This window comes from Pistacia vera, unplaced genomic scaffold (assembly GCF_008641045.1).
Source record: "Pistacia vera cultivar Batoury unplaced genomic scaffold, PisVer_v2 Contig1200, whole genome shotgun sequence".
In the NCBI taxonomy this organism is placed as follows: Eukaryota; Viridiplantae; Streptophyta; class Magnoliopsida; order Sapindales; family Anacardiaceae; genus Pistacia; species Pistacia vera.
In genome coordinates, this window is record NW_022195250.1 from 163674 (window position 1) to 185887 (window position 22214).

Genomic DNA, 22214 nt, shown 5'->3' on the forward strand with positions numbered 1-22214 from the left:
TTTTTGGAGTTGTTGAAATGTCCGTAACTTCAGCTGATTTATAAATGGTATCATTTAGCTCATTAAAATCAACGTGGTGATACTTATGCAGAGAAACAGAAGAAAAAAGAATTATCCTGGATCTTAGATTTACTATGAAAATAAAATGTCATGTACATCTTGGTGATCTCCTCAAGGTTCCAAGAACTATATTCATGTTAAATTGTTTTAGGTGATCTTTTATCTAATGTTATAATGTGAAATCATTGATCTGTCTGACAGTGTATCTGATGTTGGATTTGTCATTTCTCATCCTCCAGCATGCAGTCATCCAATTGCCATCACAGACATTGCTGCTCTCCGTTTCTGATAAAGCCTCCGTTGGTATGGTTGCTTTTACCTGGGGTGAGAATTTTTGATTTTGAATCTGATTTGCAGTCATGAGTTAGTATATGATGCTAAATTTGTTGTGGCGGCATTACAATGCAAATTGCTCACACTCTAGATATTCCCTTATTTTGTGCTCTTTCTATTGTCCTCGCTGATAAGGGGAGACGTGATATTGGATTATGTTATTACGAATTGCATTTTAACATTTAATTCACCGTCTAAGCGGATATGGTTGTGTTAAAACACAAATACCCACCCAGCAACAACCGCAACACCCACAGCTGCAATAGCAAAGCAGCAGTTTCGGTTGCAGCTGCTCAAATGCAACAACCGCAACAGATATCACAGTTTCAAGAACAACAGCAGCAGCACCACAGCTGCAGCAACAGCGCAACTTCCACAGCCACAACAGATGGTTGGTTCTGGTGGTCAAGGCTATGTTTAAGGGCAGGTCGGACACAATTAGTTTCTCAGAATCAAGTTTCACTCACAAGGGTCTCCTAGCGTGACTGGGGGGGCTTTACGAGTAATTACCTTTAGCTTTACAAATACACCATCAACTGTTTACATAAATACAAATACACCTACAGTCTGTTTACAAAAATTAGTATCTTTTGAGCTTATGTATCTTGTGTCTTTACATAGATTTTATCTTTATTTAATATGTTATTAAAATCGTATATATCAGTTAAGATTAAAATAATAATAAATAAGGTGAGTAGTATCTTGACAATGGATTACAAGTCATAGTTTAATAACATGTGTGTTGACACCAGAATATAATAAGTATATAAAAAGATTTTCAAATCCACAAATAAATTCGAATCTACCAATATATCTGTGTTAAAAGACTAAACGAATTTTTCTAATCTCATCAATAATGGTTATAAGACTTTTTTACCTAAAAAGTTTCAATTACTCCTAACGTTATGTTTGATTAGTAATTTTCGTTAGATACAATGTAATGTGTGTAAAGAAAAAAAATACTTTTACTATTTGACATTAAATTACCATTTGTCCCAAAAAATTTCTCTTTTTCTTTTCTTTTTCTTTTCCTCTCTTTTCTTCTTTCTTTTCTTCCTTTCTTCTCTCTTTCTCTCCAATTGCACAGCTGCTTTCTCTCTTTTTCTCCTTCTCTTTCTCTCCCCCTTCCCTTCTCACCACAATGTTTCACACACAATTAACACAACACAACATCATCCAAATACAAAAAAATTAAAAAAGTAAACAAAAAAAAAAAAAATTGGTGGGAGTGGCAAAAAGCTTATACTCTTATCTATTTTGTCATAATTTTATGTGCAATTTTGTTCATTCTTTTGTATTTATTTCCTTCGGCATCAGTCCCATGATGGGTACAATATTAAGTGTTCAATAACATGTTAAATTTGATGTAAGCCCCATTAAGCAATTATAAATTGCGGAAAAACGTTTGCATTTGATCAAATGAGTTGTACACAAATTATTTATCAAGATCTAAAAGTTAGCAATGTCTTGTTAGATGTACGGAGATATGAAACAAGAAATATCGGACTTTGATATGACCTTAATTCTGTTATTCTTAGTTTAAACAACATATTTTCACAAATTAACACTTTCTCTTTGACAGTGATCATGTTTCTTGTAAATATTCTAGAATAGGATTTATAACAGATAAGACTAATTCTCTAATTCTACAAAATATAATGTTATTAGTTTTGGGGTTCTACTTTTATGTATCATCATTTGTGGTAAAAGGATTTCCCTTTTATATAACTCCGAAACAAAAGAAATATAGAAGATAGTTGAAAGGTTATTTAGTGAGCACTCTATCAATTAATTAATGATGTGACAAATAAGGTGCGGTAGTTAGATGAAATGTAAATCCTTTTTTTGTATTTGTCTTTAGCTCAAGATTTTATTATTCATTGTTGCAAATGCGTTTTCACATGGTCTTAAAACAAGTCAATAAAAGTCAAGTTAATGTCTTTTTGACTCAATGTCGGATAGAAATTTCATAATAGCTTCCCATGCGTTTACTCTTCTTTGCTTACCCCACCCACCCTACCAACACCCCTTTCAAGCAGCTGATTTATTTCGATTTCCGTTTTATATGGTCGGAATGGAATTCCGAGTCTTCTTGATATCTAGGTTGTTTTAATAATTCGTCCGAAGGATATATCGGCAAAATTATTTGCAATTGAACAAGCTCGGTGATTCCAGCAAATAATATGATAATTTCAGGCATATGAGGTGTGGAATACGAGTAAAGGCATGGAGTTGAAGGAAGAATCACTAAACGTAGACTATATAAATTTGTTGTATAAGTTATTAAATGCTTGCCAATTCCTTGTTATGTGTCCAGGAAAATTCAATTGATTGACCGTCCTTGTTGGATTTCTGACAAACTAAACTAGTTGAATTCCGTCCATGAAATGTGGGTTAAATTTAAGAGGTGTAGTTGTGCATTACCCTGATCATCAATTATCATCATGTTTCCTCTAAATTTTCAAATAATGTAAACTAAAAATCTGAAACAGAAAGCACATTACTTGGGCAATTTGTAGAAACAGAGCATAAACCAAAAATGTGCAAAAGCAGAGCATCAGTGGATGGCCCTAAAGCTCATTCCAAGAAATACGAACTACCACCTGCAAATAGATTGGAAACTCGATCTAGTTAATATTTAAGTGCGTCCTGAAGTACAATCAAATAAACTGAATGATCTAACTGACACAAACAGCTTGGTATTCTTTTTCATCATTTATAGACCCCATAGAAATAACTTATAAAAAATATATATTTCTTCAAATAAAACATCATTCTTGATACTGTGAAACAAAAGAAGCTATCCGTCACTACACTGCTATCTGTTGCCGGTAAATATCCAACTTTTTCTTCAATGGTAAGCAATTCTTCTCACAGAAAACCCTTCCACAACAACCAAGTCAAGGCGAAGGTCTTTATCATTAATGTTTTGCAAACGTTTTTTTACAACAACCAAGTCAAAGTCTTTATAAGGACAAAAAATTCATTATAACTTTCCATGCATGGTAATTAGCTAGTCCTATATGACCTGGCCTACGTAAAAAAATACCTTGACCTTCTATTTCTCTTTACAAAAAAATATATGTTTATGAATTATTATTTAAAGCTCTAAACATGTGTCGTTGAACGCATACCCAAATTAACCTTTAAGTTATACAATTCTGATCCTTCTGATTTCGGAGTTTATATATAATAGGTCTTAAGTTTTTTCATACACTGTAGACTTATTAAACAATGATATTAACAGGATTTTTGAGAATTAAACATCATTTTTTTCTCTTCTTTGTTAATCCCTCATACCCTAGAAAATGGGATGGTCTACTACCCCTTTCTAGCTGCGAGTTTCCAACATCTTTTTGACTTAGATTGGATTTCATATTGTGCAAACCATTGAAGTTTCTATCACGTAAAAAATAGTGTCCGCAAGAGATTTAAGAGAGCTTTCTTCATATGCGTATAAATGTAACATTGAAGAACTAATAGATAACAAGTACCTGGGCTCGATTTAAGTACACAATACCATAAACCCGGATGAGAGAAATCTATTATAGTTTCATGAACATAAGAGTATACAACACTATAAACCTGGTACATAAAACAGACCGGCTCAACCTAGTACTCAGAGTGGAAACAATCTCAATTTCTAAGACATTCTCCCCATGATGTTTAATAACCCTTACATCAAATACCTTATGTTCTCTCATGACCTTGAATTTTATAAATAGTATATATGATATTCTTTTCCTGATTGGATTCATATTTCAATTCCTAATAAAACTCCTAAATTATATTCTTTATTAAAAAGTTTTCTTAAAGACATATAATTTCATAACAAATAGGAAAGTGAGCCACAATATTGTAACAATATCGTAGAATTCTGACAAGCTAGACTGGATTAATTCCTTCACTGAATTGTGGGTTAAATTTATTAGGCGTAATTTTGTATTACCCTGTTCAACAATTAACATCATTGTTCCTCTAAATTTTCAACTAACATTAACTAAAAATCTGAAACAGAAAGAATATTACTTGGGCAATACGCAAAAGAAGAACATGAATCCAAAAAAGTGTTAAAGCAGAGCATCAATGGATGGCCTTAAAGCTCATTCCAAGAAATACGAACTACCACCTGCAAATAGATTGGAAACGCGATCTAGTTAATCTAAAGTCCTCCTGGAGTACAGTCAAATAAACTGAATGATCTAAATGACATAAACAGCTTGATCTTCTATTTCATCATTTATAAAACTCATTGAAATAACTTACCAAAAATATATATTTGTTCAAATAAAACATCATTCTAGATACTGTGAAACAAAAGAAGCCATCAGTCACTACACTGCTATCTGTTGCTGGTAAAAATTCAACCTTTTCTTCAATGGTACGCAATTCTTCTCACAGAAAGTCCTTTATTGATTCCTCAATAAATACAGCAAGACTTTTCAGTTTTCAAGGCTTAGACATTACCGTTTGTTATAGACCGATAACTTCTTTGGTACGATACTACCAGTTTGCTGGGAACAAATTTTAAACATTTGTTCTTTAGTAGGTCAAGGTCTTTATCATTAATGTTTTGCACGAAGGTGAAGGTCTTTATTAATAATGTTTTGCAAACCCGTTTTCGCATGGTCTACATGAACTTCACAACAACCAAGTCCAAGTCTTTATAAGGACAAAAAATTCATTATAATTTTCCATGCATGATCTGGCCTACATAAATAAATACGTTGACCTTCTATTTCTCTTAAAGGATATCGAAATTACCTATTAAAAAATGCATGATTTCTTTACAAAAAAATATATAATTATGAATTATTATTTGAAGTTCTAAACATGTGTCTTTGAACTCATACCTAAATTAACCTTTAAGTTATTCAATTCTGTTCCTTCTGATTTCGGAGTTTATATATAATCAGTCTATAAATTTTTCGTACACTGTAGACTTATTAAACAATGATATTAACAGGATTTTTGCGAATTAAACATCATTTTTTTCTCCTTTGTTTACCCCCCATACCCTAGAAAATGGGATGGTCTACTATCCCTTTCTAGCTGCGAGTTTCGCAACATCTTTTTGACTTAGATTGGATTTCACATTGTGCAAAGCATTGAAGTTTCTAAGAGAGCTTTCTTCATATGCGTATAAATGTAACACTGAAGAACTAATAGATAACAAGTACCTGGGCTAGCTTTAAGAAGCATATCAAATGATGCCCAAGATTATCATGATTGTTGTTTTCTATAGTTTCCTCTCTCTGCAAGTGCGCCATTCTATTGCAGAAACTAATTTGATCAGGGTTGGTTATTACTGGTATTCACCATACCAGTTCCCCGTTTCGGACATAAATTCTTCTCTCTTTACTCACATTATTTGTGCTTATATTGCTGTGAATCCGACCTCCTACCAGCTTTCTTTGTCACTAGCTGATGAAGAACACTTTTCCATCTTCACAAATACTGTGAAACAAAAGAATCCATCCGTCACTACACTGCTATCCATTGGGGGTAGAGATGCAAATTATTCAACATTATCTTCAATGGTAAGCAATTCTTCTCACAGAAAATCCTTCATCAATTCTTCAATAAAAATAGCCAGACTTTACGGTTTTCAAGGCCTAGACTTTGCTTGGCANTGACAATAAAAATCAACTTCAATATGCAGTATGAGTCTAGAGTTTTTCGCTATGCAGTAAACTTATTAAACCATAATAATAACAGGATTTCTCTAAATAAGTCAATTAAAAAAAATAAAAAGTTATCAACCAAGCATCCTTCTTTTCTCTTTTTGGCTTACCAGTTACCCCACACACCCCACCAAAAACCCTTTCCAGCAGTTTACTTTATCTTTTTGACTTGATTTGATTTCATATTTGTGCAAAGCATTGAAGTTTCTATCACGTAAAAAATAGTGTCTGCAAGAGATTTAACAGAGCTTTCTTCACGTGTATAAATGTAACACTGAAGAACTAATAGATAACAAGTAACTGGGCTAACTTTAAGAAGCATAGCAAATGATGCCCAAGACTATCATGATTGTTCTTTTCCATAGTTTCTTCTCTCTGCAAGTGCGCCACTCAATTGCAGAAACTAATTGGATCAGGGTTGGTTATCACTGGTATTCACCATACGAGTTCCTCGTTTCGGACATAAATTCTTCTCTCTTTACTCACATTATTTGTGCTTATGCAGTTGTGAATCCCACCTCCTACCAGCTTTCTTTGTCACCAGTTGATGAAGAACGCTTTTCCACCTTCACAAATACTGTGAAACAAAAGAATCCATCTGTCACGACACTGCTATCCATTGGGGGTAGAGATGCAAATTATTCAACCTTTTCTTCAATGGTGAGCAATTCTTTTCACAGAAAATCCTTCATCAATTCTTCAATAGAAATAGCCGGACTTTACGGTTTTCAAGGCCTAGACTTTTCTTGGCAATTTCCAAACACAAGCGTTGATATGTTCTATATGGGTGTTCTCTTTCAAGAGTGGAAAGCTGCTATTGGTTTAGAGGCAAAGAACTCCAACAAGTCTCAACTGATCTTGACGGCAAGGGTTAAATACTCACCATCGGTATCTTCAGCGAGTTACCCTATAGAGATGATGCAACAACATTTAAATTGGGTTCATGCTGTGTCTAGTGAGTACACCTCTCCTTATGTCAGCAACCTTACAGGTGCCCAGGCAGCTTTGTATCACCCAAGTACTTTTGATAATACGGATTATGGTATAACAGAATGGATCAACGGAGGATTATCAGCGAATAAATTGGTTTTGTGCTTGCCTTTCTATGGCTATGCATGGACGCTCAAGAACACTATAGACAATGGTATTGGTGCAGCAGCAACCGGACGTGCCTTTAATGGATTTGCAACCTATAAGCAAATCAAGAATTACATTGAGCAATATGGTCCTGATGTTCAAGTTAGGTACAACTCAACTTATGTGGTGAATTACTGGACAAAGGGAACAACTTGGATCGGCTTTGATGATGTTGAGGCTATTAGAGCTAAGGTTTCTTATGCAAAGGAGAAGAAACTACTTGGCTACTTCGTGTGGCAAGTCTCCTACGATGTGAATTGGGTGCTTTCCAAAACAGCAGGTAAGCTATTATTAAGCTAAACAAAGTACTGTATGCAATCTACTCTTGAATGAAGATCTTTTATAACATATTGGTTATTTTTCCAGCTGGAGTGGATATAAATAATTCTTCAGTTGAGGAGGATAATAAAAATGGACAAAATAATAAGAGTCCTTTGTTAGTAATCTTCTTGTCTACAACAGCTGCTGTTGCTCTTCTATTAGGAATATTTGTGATATTTTACTGCTGGAGGAGAAATCTCAAATTAAAAGGTAAGTTGCTCAATTTTTTTTTTTGCAATGAATGAATAAGTAAAGCAGTTTAATGGCTTTTAATATTTTATTTTTCCCTCTCTCTTGGTTACTGGGATAGTGGACTCCACTAAAGAATCCAAAGATAAAGCAAATAAAGCAGCATCTGCTGGAGATTTTAGTAGCAACATTCCTAATCTGATAGAGTATTCATTAGCTGATATAGAGGCAGCAACAAATGGATTTTCAATTGAAAATAAGCTTGGACAGGGCGGATATGGCCCTGTTTATAAGGTACCTTTAATAAAGCTATATATTTATCATTTTTTTGGAACAACTTTAAAAACTTGTCTTTAGCTTAATATTTCTGGCATGCTATAGTTTTATTTGAATTTCAAGACATAAAATGTATAAGGTACTAACCAACTAAAGTGTGTTAACTTACTAGGGAATACTACATGATGGACAAGTAATAGCAGTGAAGAAACTTTCAAAAACATCCACACAAGGATTTGAGGAATTCAAGAATGAGGTTATGCTTACAGCCAAGCTCCAACATGTAAATCTTGTTCGAGTTTTGGGTTTTTGCATTGACAAAGAAGAACAAATACTCATCTACGAATACATGCAAAACAAAAGCTTAGACTCCTATCTTTTCGGTCAGAATTTTACGTAGAATTTTTGCAAATAACGTTTCAATATTTTTTCCTCCTTTGGGATTAAGCCTGGAGTAGTTACAGTCTTGATGGTTAACTTATGATTAATTTTGATGCAGACCCCATCAGACGATTTGTTTTGGATTGGAAAAAACGTGTGCATATCATTAAAGGAGTTACACAAGCGCTTTTATATCTCCAAGAATACTCAAGATTGACTATTATTCATCGAGATTTAAAGGCTAGTAATGTCTTGTTAGATGGAGATATGAAGCCAAAAATATCAGACTTTGGTATGGCAAGAATATTTGCTAAAGATGATCTTGAAGCAAACACAAGCCATATTGTAGGAACAATGTAAGTTTCTATACTTCTAATGCTATATAATTGTCTCAAGATTTCGCTTGTCTTATACATTACTTTGTTATTGTTTTGTGATAATCCAATACAGTGGTTATATTCCTCCTGAGTATGCTAGAAGAGGCATATACTCTACCAAATCCGATGTTTATAGTTTTGGGGTTCTACTTTTACAAATCATAAGTGGCAAAATGATTTCCCTTTTATATGGTCCGAATGAATGTTTAAGCCTTCTGGACTACGTAAGTTAATTTCTTTAAATGCTACTATTGGTTCCAAGATCTGTGTATCAAAATGTAATTAGCAATAGAATAAATAATTTGATAATTTCAGGCTTATGAGCTGTGGAAGGATGGTAAAGGCATGGAGTTTATGGATGAATCACTAGATGATACATATTCATCTTGTAAATTAATGAGATGCTCACAAATAGCTCTATTATGTGTCCAAGAAAATCCAATTGATCGACTGTCCATGTTGGAAGTTTTCACGTTGCTCGAAAATGTGAACACTGATATGATGATTCCAAAGAAGCCTGCTTTCTCGAAACAGATTGAACAGAATAAAAATACAAGACAGTTGGAAGGTTATTCAGGGAGTACTTCATCAATAAATGATGTAACAATTTCAGATTTTGTAGCCAGATGAATTATATACTATAGCTTTTGAGGTTGGTAATTGATATTGTGTGTCTTGGAATTTTAGCAAAGTAAACAGGGTTAATCCCTTTGCCGCGGTGTGGGTTAGATTTATTAGGTGTAGTTTTGTATTACCCTGTTCATCAAGAATATTTGAGACTTTTCTATGTTTAGTTGGTATAAAACTTACGAATAATAAAAGAAGTTACAAAAGATTTTTTATAGAAAATAAATTAATGATAAAATTAGTCATCCTACTGACAAGCCATCATGGAAACCAAGTAAGTTCATGGCATGCATCAAAATGTATAAATCTTTTATTAGTTAATTCAGCTAAGTAAGTTATATTTTATATATTTTTATTTTTATTTTGCCATCTAAGGATATGCATGCAGTATATTGAACACTTGGGAACCAGTGCACACTTGTAAATATATATATTTTTTTCTAATCAACTTCATGATATAACTTTATGGTACAACATACACGTATATAACAAATTACCTGCTTAGTGCTTACGAAAATTCAGAAACTTTGTTATTTTTGCTTTGCTTTTTACACTTTTAAAACTTCTCCTTAAGTATGTCTTTAATTATCATTAATGTTTTGCACGAAGGTCAAGGTTTCATATTTGTTTACTTGCCACTAACTTTAATATATATATATATATATATTTTTTTTTTTTTTTTTCTTTGCCACTAACTATTTTATATTTGTTTCGCTTGTCCACTTTAAGATAAATCCTTAACTAACTGATCAAGGTTTTATGATAACTTCCCATGCATGTAGAATACAAAGGCCTTGACGTTCTATTTCATTATTTAAGGAATTTATAGAAATAACTTATTAAAAATGCATTTATGACTAATTATTTAAAGTTCTAAATATTTGCCTTTTAATTACCCAAGTTAACCAATAAGTCATCCTTCTCATTTTGGGATTTTATGTTAATAAAAATTAAAATACAGATGTGATTGGCAGTTGACAGTAAGTTCTTTAATTCCTTACGAAAATATTCTTTAATTTGTTGCATCATTTAAGTATATAACAGCTTTATTTTTTATTTTTTATTTTTGATTGTGACCTATGTTTTGGTTTGATAAAATTGGAAATGAGATATCCCGATAGGCTTATGTGATCATTTTAGAATTTGTCTAATATACTTCATTATAATAATTTGGGTAGACAACTAGTGTGGGTTTAGATCTTCAATGAGAAGACCCAATCAACCACTATTAAAATTGACCAAATCTCCTTTCCAAACGCATCAGAGCAATTTAACTTATTGTTAGTTGTTATTCAATGCACGTTATTCAAAAGAAAGATCTACGCTTTTTGTTGCTTCTGGAAAACCTGTCACTTCTTCTATAAAGAATTCAAGAATACAAAATTATGATACAAACATGTTTGTCTATAATCTTAAATAATTGATTATGTATTCTATAATCTATTTGTTGATATTTTAGTATATTGTTGTTTATGACTAAATTCTATTCTTATTGTTTGGTTGAATGTTAATAGAATTCACGTATAATTTTCATACATATAGTAGCAAGTGTGTTTTCACAAGTCTAACTCTCTTTTTCAAATGCGTTTTCACGTGGTCTTAAAAGTTAAAACAAGTCAATAAAAACCAAGTCAATGTCGGATAGAAATTTCATAATAACTTCCCATGCATGTATAATTTATCTTAATTTAATAATTAGTCTTAGGTTATCTATCTAGACCTTCTATTTCTTCATTTAAAGAATCATAGAAATAACTTATTATTTCAAAAAAAATATATATTAATGACTTATTATTTGAAGTTCTAAACAATATTAACCTTTTAATTCCGCCTATAATTTATAAGCACTGTGAAAATGATTATACAAAAAAACCTATGTATTCAAATTAATCTGAAACGAAAAAAGGAATATAATAATGTGACAATAAAAATCAATTTCAATATACAGTATGAGTCTAAAGTTTTTCGCTATGCAGTAAACTTATTAAACCATAATAATAACAGGATTTCTCTAAACCAGTCAATTCAAGTAAATAAAAAGTTATCAACCAAACATCCTTCTTTTCTCTTTTTGGCTTACCAGTTACCCCACACACCCCACCAAAATCCCTTTCCAGCAGGGAGTTTACATTATCTTTTTGACTTGATTTGATTTCATGTTGTGCGAAGGTATGAAGTTTCGGTCATGTATAGAGAATAGTGTGAAGTAATTAAACAGAGCTTTTTCCATTTTAATTGCATTATTATATTTAGGTTTAAGCCATGTTAATTGTATTATTATATTTAGGCTTAAGCCATGTTAATTGTATTATTATATTTGTTAGGGACTGATTAAACCACTTTGGTTTTGGATTGCCCATTTTAAAGTGCAGCAGAATATTTACCAAGCAGATTAAGACATTCTTAGTTTTTAGCCACATCAAATATAAGTGTAGAAAGTAAAAAACACAGTCATATACATGGTTCGGCTAAATCCACTTTTAGTCTATATCCATAGGACCTTGTCTAGATCGAAGCAATCTACTAAGTTAAAAACACATTACAAGATATAGTTCAAAGCTTATCTAAGTTACAATAAAAATAACTCCTTGTTCAACTTTACACTTAGCACCACACTCTGAATCCTTTACGTGTAGCAACTCCTTGGAGCTTCCTCTCAATGGGAACACACCTGACAACAGCTTGTAAACCACCAAGCTTCAAGCACCAACGCCACACACCATCATCAGCAAAGGAACCACATTCCAAGAGCCATCAAGTCTTTGTTTGATATGGTGAAGTTTTGGCACAAAATGGAAAATGAACCCTAAACCTTAAGAGAAAGAATACTATAAGAAATTCAAAGTAAGATGAAATAAAAGATCAAAATGTTAGATTAATTTACGCAAGAAAGAGAATTATATAATGAATGATTTCTTGCTCAACAAAATAGTGTCATGTCAGCCAACAAGGAGCTGACCCATTTTTGTTCAATAAGGAAAGTATTCCTTCTTTTGGTTTAGACCACAAAACAAATTGAGAAAGATAACTTTATTCCCTAGGACCACTTAAGGAAAATATGAGACATGTAAAAAGGTCTTAAATATCAAGAGACAAAGATAAACACAATCTTTTTCTCTTTAACAGATATGCAACTCGTGTCAGGTTGCAAAGAGTTTGAAGCAAGAGTGTAAGCATAGATCGTTGTGCACACACACTTGAGACGAAACAAGCCAAAACACATGTCTGACAAATAGTGTTCACTAAGAATTGATGTGCACACACACAACAGATGAGACAAACCAAATAAAAGGATTGACAGCTAGTGTGCACACATAACTGTTGTGCACACACACAATTCATAAGTTCGACAAAAATAAATATTCTACAATAGTTGCACTTAATTCCACTCTAGGATTGCTTTGAGTACAGAAAGACTAAGCTAGATAGAGGATGTCCATGAGTGGAGCTAATAAATGATCATAACTAAGACAAATTATCGAACTTAAAATCAAATATAATTTGAGGAAGCTCACCAAGGAATGTGAAACCAAGACATTGAGCACTTGAGTATTTTTCTTTGCTAATTGATAACAGAGCATTAAATTCTTAGCATCAGTAAAATGAGTAGCAATTCTGCATATTAAGAAACAAAAAGCACCCATTCAAACAGTTGTATAATTTGATTTTTGATTGGAACATAAAGATGTAAAGAAGCATAACTAACCAATTTTATTTGTTGAGCAGGTACACCATTAGAGTCATTTCTAGTAAATTCTCAGCATAGTTAACCTTAGTAGCAAATCAATTCTGAATATAAGAAACACAAAATAACTAGTCAAAGACTTTTATACTACCCTTTTTGGTTGAATATAGACAAAGAAAAAAAGAATAAAGAGAAGTTGTCAAGCATGACTAACCAATTAGATCTTCAAGGTGATAAAGTGGGTTTGGGTAGAACTCAAGCCCAAAAGTTAGCTCAAGGGAGAAGGAAACCAACCACTTATATGCATCATAAGGCGAGGTGAGACAAATTCAACTTCTAACACCCTCCTTCACACTTGGCGCGTCCAAACCCGTCATTTGTCCCAACCAAGTGGGCTTGGGTATAACTCACTCCCAAAAGCTAGCTAAGGGATAAAGGAGTGCAACTACTTATGTACACTATAACAACCCACTATTGGGGCGATGTGGGACAAATTCAACTTCTAACACAAGATTCATAGACAATTTTGTTCCTTTCTAGAAACTTGCTGTGATCATTCTCCTTTTCTAAGCAACATCCTTCAGTATATGTGATTTCTTCTTCCTCCTTTTGTTGGTTGCCTATTCTCACCTTTCCTCTATTGTAATGAAAGAAACTGCATTAAAACAAGAAATGTCTTTTTTGGGGCTGGAATTTGAAGCTTTGAATATAAAATCCTGATATATAAGTACATCGAACAATATTAATTAAAGCTTATACTCTTAGCTTTCTAATCTAAATTTTATGTACAATTTAATTTTATACATTCATTGCAGTTTTATCCTTTTTTAGTTCCACCATAATGTAAGTTTGCGGTGCACAATTAAATTTTAATCAAACCTCATTAGACACTAAATATATATTTGATTGGATATAACTATTGAGTTCAAATTATTAAACGGGTTACTAAAGGATTTCTATAACCTTTTTATATTTGTTTTGTGTCCTAGAACTCTTGCAAAAGCTAGACACGATTAGTCCCTTTTAGTTGCCGTGTGTTTATTATCATGTCTTGTTTTCTCATCCAGTGTTATTGCGAAAACTTTGTTAAACATGGAATGTGTATAATAAACACACGACAACTAAAAGAATGTGTTTCAAGAATGTGTTTATACCATTCTTGTGGTGCCCCAAAGATATTTGTAATTGTGGGAAACTTATATTTGTCAAACTTATGAGTTGTGTGTATGCACATAAGTTCTACGTGCACACTGATTGCCAGACTTGAGTCTTGGCTTGTTTTGTTTAGAGTGTGTGTACAAAACAGTTTGGGATTTCACTTTCCCTTCAGATATTTACAACCCAACACAAGTTGCATGTCTGATAGAGTGAAAAAGATATTGTTTATCTTTGTCTCTCACTTTTTAGGACCTTTTTACATGTTTCATAACATTTCTTAAGTGGTCCTAGGGAATTCTTTTCCCCATTTTTTTTGTGGTCCAAACCAAAAAAAGGAATACTTTCCTTATTTGGACAAACATGCATCAGTCTCTTGTTAGCTGACTTGACACTATTTTGTTGAACAAGAAATCCTTCATTACATAATACATTTTCTTGCGTGTATGGATCTAACCTTTTGACATTTTTTTTTCATTGTACTATGATTTTCTTAGAGTATTCTTTCACTTAAGGTTCAAAGGTTCATTATCATTTTGTGCCAAAACCTCACCATATCAAACACGTTATTGATGGCTCTTAGAATGTGATTCCTTTATTGATGTTAGTGTGTGGTGTTAGTGCTTGAAGCTTGGTGGTTCACAAGTTGCTCATAGGTGTGTTCTCGGCACGTGAAGAAGGTCCAAAGAGTTGCTACACGTTAAGGATTCAAAGTGTGGTGCTAAGTGTAAAGTTGAACAGGAAGTTCTTTTTACTATAACTTAGATGAACTTTGAACTATATCTTATAATGTTTTTTTAACTTAGTGGATTGCTTCGATCTAGACAAGGTCTCATAGATGTAGGCTAGAAGTGGATTTAGCCAAACAATGTATATAACAGTGTTCTTTATTTTCCACACTTGTTTTTGGTGTGTGTGAATTGGAAATGTTTAATCTACTTGGTAAGTATTCAAGTCCATTTTTTGGTCTCTATTTTACAAACGTCATGTTTATATTCAGTATTTAGAACTTCAAGTTTTAAAACGATATTTATTTATGAAACTTCAAGTTCATTTATCATATACAAGATGGAAATGTTGATCATGTAAAGATCTCAAGCAACAGGAGGAAAATGATATTCTACAGAACAGTGTCGTTTTGTCTATAACAGAATCAGTTGTAAAGTAGTTGGTCATCTATACTTTGTATAAAAGGGATATGTTCCCTTCACTGTAGTAGTTACGAATCCACTCTTTAATCACAAAATCAGTTACACTTTTCTTGATTTTTTGTTTTTCTCTCAAACCTTAAGCTAGATTCACATGGTATTACAGCGTTGACTCGCGTCAAATGGCCTCGGATCTCACTCTTTCTTAGTCGCTTAATAGCACCGGGAAGATGATGCCTGAACTGTAGAATCGAACTACCTTAGCTCTTGCCTCAAGCTTACAAGTGATCAATCCCAAGCTAAAGAGGAACAACTATCATTTTTTAAGCTCCCAAGTTCTCTTTGCAGCTGGTTCCCATGAATTGGAAGGTCACTTATTATGTAGAGTGCCTTGCCCTCCTCCAATTCTAATTAATGATTCTGAGGTACAAATTAGCAATAACACTGTTGGAGAAAGCCTAAATCCAGCTTACGTTATGTGGAAAAAGTCTGATAAATTTCTAGTAAGTTGCTTACTAGCTTCAATTAGTAAAAGCATGTTCTGTTTTGTGTCTAAGTGTCGATTTTCTAATGAAATTTGGCTAGCTTTAGAAAATGAGTTTGTCACATATTCAAAGGCTAGAGCCTTACATCTGAAAAATTTACTTCAAACCACTCATAAAGGAGGTTTGAGTATTAGTGATTATGTGAAGAAAATGAAAGAAATTGCAGAAAGTTTAGCTGCTAATGGATTGGTTGTTTCTGATGAAGACTTATTGGAATATGTGTTAGATGGCCCAGGGCCTAAAAATGATCCAGCAATGATGACACTTACCTCTAGACTGGGGTCAAAGGTAGATATTGTAACTCTTCAAGAAGCCTAGTTTCTATTACAAAAATATGAAATACAGCTTGAGAAGTTCAATTCCACAGATACCTCAGCAAACATAGCCTCAATGACTAGTCCTCGGTGTTATAATGTTTCTAGAACAAATCCATAATTAAACTCTACTGTCAAAACTACAGATAACTTGAATGGTACCATACCTTCTCTAATGTCTCTTGGGAATCCACATACCTCTTAAAATTATGTTACATTACCTTCCTATGTACACTCACTTGTTCAATCTCCTACCTCACTTACTTAGTTTTCACTTTCTGCCTACAATACTACCACTCAACCTTATTCTACTCCTGGTCCATCTACTCATCCCTTCTCACCCTATAATACCATTCCCTTCAACCACAGACCTCCTAGCTTTAACAAATATGGAAGAGGCAAAGGAAACGGAATAGGAAGAGGAAAAATTATTTTGTCAATCTGCAATAAAGCTGGTCACTCAACAATACAATGTTATCACCAATATAACTCAGCGTACAACGATGCCTTTCAAGCTGGAAATGTCTCATATCAGAGTTTTCATAACAACTCATTTATTGATCCAATGTCACAACACCATCACCACACTTGTCCTTCTGAACAAGTACCATTTGCTCACATTGGTACCTCACAACAGTATTCAGATACTACATTTCAGCCACATCAGTAGCATTACAACTCACAGCAATCACACTACACTACTTCTCCTAAGAACAATTTTAGCTCTCCTCCAACCTTTGGAGTTCCCAGTCAACAGATAGGACCAAACAGTCAAGCAAATTTGGTTCATACTGGTGCTAACTCAACAATGTATCCTGGAAGTAATTCCCTCTCAACTCACAATTGCATAACATTGTACAACAATCAATAGGCCTCTATCTCCACCCCAATCAATCCAGTATGGTATATGGACTCCGGTCAACTGATCATGTAACCTCTAACTTGTCCCAGTTGAACATTAGCAAGAATTATGAAGGTGAGGACAAACTTCAAGTTGGCAATGGTGAGTACCTTCTCATTTCACATACTGGTCATTCTTTTATTCCTAGCAATCTACATTCCAAGTGTCTTTATCTTAAAAACATACTTTGTGTTCCTAAAATCACAAAAAAATTACTTAGTATTTCTAGGTTTACAAGGGATAACAATGTTGTTGTTGAGTTTGATGCTAACTCTTGTGTTGTTAAGGACAAGTCAACCAAGGCCACGTTACTACAAGGGGGCTTTAAAGAAGGGCTTTATCAACTGGAAATCCCATCTAACACCACTGCCCTGCCAAAATCATGTATCTCTCCTAATTAATCTGGTCTGACTACAGCTTACCTGTCACAAAATTTGGCAGCTCATGCACACTCTATGAGCCTCTCAATCAAAAACTCATCTTAGCCTTCAAATAAATTTGAGTCCATACCTCAGTTGTCAAATCAATCTCTAGAGTTAGTTGAAAATGTCAATAAAACTCTTGCTACAATTTCGAATGTTGGCTATGATAAAGTTTATGTTCCTACATCACAATGTAATCCCTCTTGTTCTAGTTGTGAGTCATAATGTATTCCTGCAAACTCCAATGCTTGTTCTATCTTCAATATTAATAAAGCACATGATGATGGATCTTTAGTTGAGTCTAATAAATCAACTATTGAACACACTGCACATTGCATGTTTGATGAAAGAAAGTCTGCTGTTTCTTTTTGCACTTTTGATAATAGAACCTCTATGGTATCCAAACCTAATTGTTTGACTATTGACAAACATTCACATCAATACGTATTTTGGCATATAAGATTGGGTCATCCCAACTCTATTACTCTACATAATATATTATCAACACTTCCCAAGTCCATTTCTCACACTACAAACCAAAATTTGCTTGCTTAATTATCTAATTTTTGTGATGCATGTCAGCTAGGAAAACTTCATGAAAGCAACTTCCCCTTATCCCAATCTCATGCCATTGAACCTTTAGCTTTAGTACATAGTGATGTGTAGGGTCCTACGATAGTTACTTCAGTAGAAGGTTTCAAGTTTTATGTGCAATTTCTAGATGATTTTAGTCGCTTCACTTGGTTGTTTCCTCTTCAGACTAAAGCCAAAGTTAAATCAACTTTTATTAAATTTCGTCACCTTGTTGAGAGGCAATTTGGAACTAAACTAAAGTGCCTCCAATTAGATCAAGGAGGTAAGTATAAAACTCTACTTCCTTACCTCACTTAAAGTGGTATTCAAACTAGATACTCTTGTGCCTATGTTCACCAACAAAATGATCATAGTGAGAGGAAACATAGGCACATTATTGAAACAGGATTTTTCTTGTTAGCTCATGCCTCTATGCCCTTAAAATACTAGTGGCTAGCCTTTGAAACAACAACCTTTCTCATCAACCAAATGTCCACTGCTTTTTTAAATAATGACACACCCTATCACAAACTCTTCAATAAACTTCCTATGTATGACAGCCTTAAAGTCTTTGGCTGCTCTTGTTTTCCTTTCCTTTCCTTTGAAATTTTCACAGCCACAAATTTGATTTTCATTCCTCTAAATGTGTCTTTGCAGGGTATAGTGTACTTCATAAGGGTTATAAATGTTTAAGGGCTGATGGTAAAATCTTCATCACTCCTAGTGTCCAATTCAATGAAGATGAATTTCATTTTTCTCAAACCTTTGATAAGTCACCTCTCCTACCTAACTCTGATCCTTCATCAAATCCAACCGGTTCCTGTCATAATAATGTATCAACATTGCCTTGTATCATTTTGTGACATACCTCATCTCCAATAGGCACTATCCCCCACGTAGTAACTGGCTCTCAGACTTTCCTGCATACTCTAGTAATTGGTGCTCACTCTACAGCAGCAGGTAAATCTCCTTCACATACTTCTGATTCATCTCCACCTATTGCTTCTCAGGTTCCTAATAATTCTAATGCTAGTTCACCTTTATTTGAACATGAGTCTGCTACTGTAAAATCCAAACCTACCTTACATACCAATCAACCAAACTCTTCCCTATCTACCTCAACCAATCGTCTTCTAACTACCTGTTATGCCTTCCTCCAACACTTTGCCGACTTGTCAAATTGAAGTTGATTTAACTATCTCATTGATACTTCTGATCAATTACACAACACTGAATCCATTGCTTTAAGTCCACACACAAAACCATATACTTCTGTCAGTCTTGATACAAACCTAAACATTACTTAATCCCAATCCTCTTCATCCATCTCCACCTATTCTCATCCAATTTCATCCTTACCTATCATTCCACCAACATGTACTATACCAAACTGCCAACTAGAGGTTGACCTTACTGCTTCATGATTCACCAATGTTCAACTCTCTACTCCCATTAATTCTCACCGTATGCTTATAAAAGCTAAAATTGCTACTGGTCATACTAATCAAGTTGCGAGTCCTTGGATCATGTTGTTTACTTTACAGCTAGTTAGCCCCTATAGAATTAGAACCTCTGACAGTTTCTGAAGCACTAAAAAATACAGTTTGGAAAGAAGCTATGCAGGCAGAGTTTGATGCTTGTCACAACCCGTACCACATAGCGGGCTTAGGCTAGATCACAAAGCAAGCCCATGCTAGACCACACAGTAGGCCCGTGACTCACAAGGAATACCCCCCCTCCCCCCCCCCCCCCCCCCCCCCCCCCCCCCACCCCCCCCCCCCCCTTAAGGGATTTCTTTCGCCTTCCCCACCACTCGAACCCAAGACCAAGCTAATGGTACTCACACTGCTTCCCAATTGACTATAGCCCCTCGGTCTTGGGTGAGTGGTGGGGAAGGCGAAAGAAATCCCTTAAGGGGGGGGGGGGGGGGGGGGGAGAGATATTCCTAGTGAGTCACGGGCCAGCTTTGTAATCGGGCCTAAGCCCGCTGTGTGGAACGGATTGTGACAATAAAAAGGCGCATTTTTATTGTTACGCCCGCGGCCCCACACAGGAGTTCCTCGCGGTACCCACACAGGTACGTGACTCATTAGGTACTGTCCCCTCCCCCCCCGTAAGGGATTTCTTTCGCCTCCCCCACCACTTTGAACCCAAAACCAAGGGGCTATAGTCAATTAGGAAGCATGGAGAGTATCATTGGGGCCGCGGGCGTGACAATGCTCTAATTAGGAACAACAACTAGATTCTTGTCCCTCCTACTTCAGACATGAACATTGTGGGCAACATATGGGTTTTCAGAACAAAATTTAATGCTAATGGTACCCTGCAAAAGCACAAAGCTAGACTGGTGGCTAAGGGATTCCAGCAGACCCTCGGGTTGGACTACTTTGAAACCTTTAGTCCAGTTATAAATCCATCCACCATCAGAATAATTCTTACTTTAGCAGTGACTAATGCATGAGATATTTAACAAATTGATGTCAACAACACCTTCTGTAATGGAACTCTAAGTGAGACAATGTTCATGTAGCAACCGAGTGGTTTTGAATCAGCTGCTCACCCTTTATTCATGTGTAAGTTAAACAAGGCACTATATGGTTTTACTTTGATAAACTCAAGGCTACTCTACAAGACAAAGGCTTTTAAAACTCAATTTTAGATTCAAGTTTGGTTGTTCTTAAAAGATCATCAGGCCTAATCTATGTTCTTGTTTATGTAGATGATATACTAATCACTGGTTCTGATGTAGCCTACATCACTCAGTTGATGGAAGACTTGAATGTTCAATTTTCCTTGAAAACCTTAGGGTCACTCAAGTATTTTTTAGGCCTGGAAGCACTCAGAACAGCAATTGGTATACACCTCAGGCAGTCCAAATATGCTTCAGATTTGCTTGTTAAAACCAGAATGATGGATGTTTACCCATGTTCCACACCAATGGTTGTTGGTACTCGACTTAGCAGTGATAATAGTGCTCCGTTTGAGAACCCTAGCCTATATCATAACATAATAGGAGCTTTACAGTACCTAACACTATCTAAACCATATATTAGCTTGATGGTTAATCGGCTTAGTCAGTTTTTACAAACCCCAACTGAGTTGCAATGGCAAGCCTGCAAAAGGGTCCTTAGATATATTAAAGGGGCACTGCATTTTGACTCCAATTTAAACTAGCAAGTTCACTACATAGTGAGTGTTATGCTGATGCAGATTAGGATAGTAATGTTGAAGATAGAAGATCCAATAGTGGGTATTACGTCTATCTTGGTCTTAACCTAATCCAATGGAGCTCTAGGAAACTAAAAGTCTTTGCATTGTCATCCACTAAATTTGAATATAGGGCTTTAGCACAAATTGCCATAGAGGTTGCATAGATGGCTTCAAAGTATGTTCTCTGAACTCAGCCTTTATCTGCACATAAAACCTGTTATTTGGTGTGACAATATAAGTGTCAGGGCCTTAGCTTCAAATCCAGTCTTCTATGCAAGAACAAAGCATATAGAAATAGATGCTTGCCAAGAATTTGACTATTCAGTATGTACCATCAAAGTTGTAGATTGCAAATATATTGACAAAGGCACTATCTATTGTTCAATTTTCTAAGTTGAGACAAAAACTAAATGTGACCGCACTACCTTGTGTTGCACACTAATTATTAATGCCTTGTATTTGGTACCCTGCCTACTTGAATTTAGTTCAGAAATGCTAGAACGAATACAAAAGTGAAAAAAAAAAAAAAAAAAAAAAAAAAAAAAAGTGTAGTACATCATAACACACTGCGAAGTAATTTACTGTCTGCTATGATAGGTCATTTTTTTTTTTTTTTTTTTTTGGTTGCTACTCAATTGCTTTAAATGAGGGGATGTTGATCAAAAAATGTCAAAGAAGAACTCATGTAGTAGCAAAAGAAAAGAGTTCCATTTGAGGGGGGATGTTGGTTAAAGAACTGTTGAATAGAACTAATGAAGTAGTAGAGGAAGAATGTTCACTTTGAGAGGAGATGTTGGTTAAAGAACTATTGAATAGAACTAATTAAATAGCAGAGGAAGAGTGTCCAGTTTGAGAGGGGATGTTGACCAAAGGACA

General features: G+C 34.6%; 1 protein-coding gene across 4 annotated transcripts; it reads left to right on the forward strand.

Moving 5' to 3' along the window:
- The first annotated feature begins 6346 nt into the window (after positions 1 to 6346).
- LOC116112475 (G-type lectin S-receptor-like serine/threonine-protein kinase At1g11410) lies at positions 6347 to 9577 on the forward strand. Of its 4 annotated transcripts, none has more exons than XM_031398620.1 (8): positions 6349 to 6508; positions 6583 to 7494; positions 7581 to 7745; positions 7846 to 8018; positions 8173 to 8383; positions 8500 to 8737; positions 8832 to 8982; positions 9074 to 9577. In XM_031398620.1, the coding sequence occupies exons 2-8, from the start codon at positions 6735 to 6737 to the stop codon at positions 9386 to 9388; spliced, it is 2013 nt and encodes a 670-aa protein (XP_031254480.1). In that variant the 5' UTR covers positions 6349 to 6508; positions 6583 to 6734; the 3' UTR covers positions 9389 to 9577. The 4 variants fall into 4 exon arrangements, with proteins under 4 accessions (XP_031254471.1, XP_031254480.1, XP_031254487.1 ...); XM_031398627.1 differs by having other exon boundaries at positions 6349 to 6494; XM_031398629.1 differs by lacking the exon at positions 6349 to 6508 and having other exon boundaries at positions 6664 to 6737; positions 6880 to 7494.
- Positions 9578 to 22214: the final 12637 nt, after the last annotated feature.

Bases quoted from the DNA above. Each gene is read 5' to 3' on its own strand.
- LOC116112475 (XM_031398611.1), top strand. From the start codon at position 6,405: ATGATGCCCAAGACTATCATGATTGTTCTTTTCCATAGTTTCTTCTCT. The intron at 7,495-7,580 runs GTAAGCTATTAT...TTATTTTTCCAG, and splicing joins GGTGCTTTCCAAAACAGCAG to CTGGAGTGGATATAAATAAT. The intron at 8,983-9,073 runs GTAAGTTAATTT...TGATAATTTCAG, and splicing joins GTTTAAGCCTTCTGGACTAC to GCTTATGAGCTGTGGAAGGA.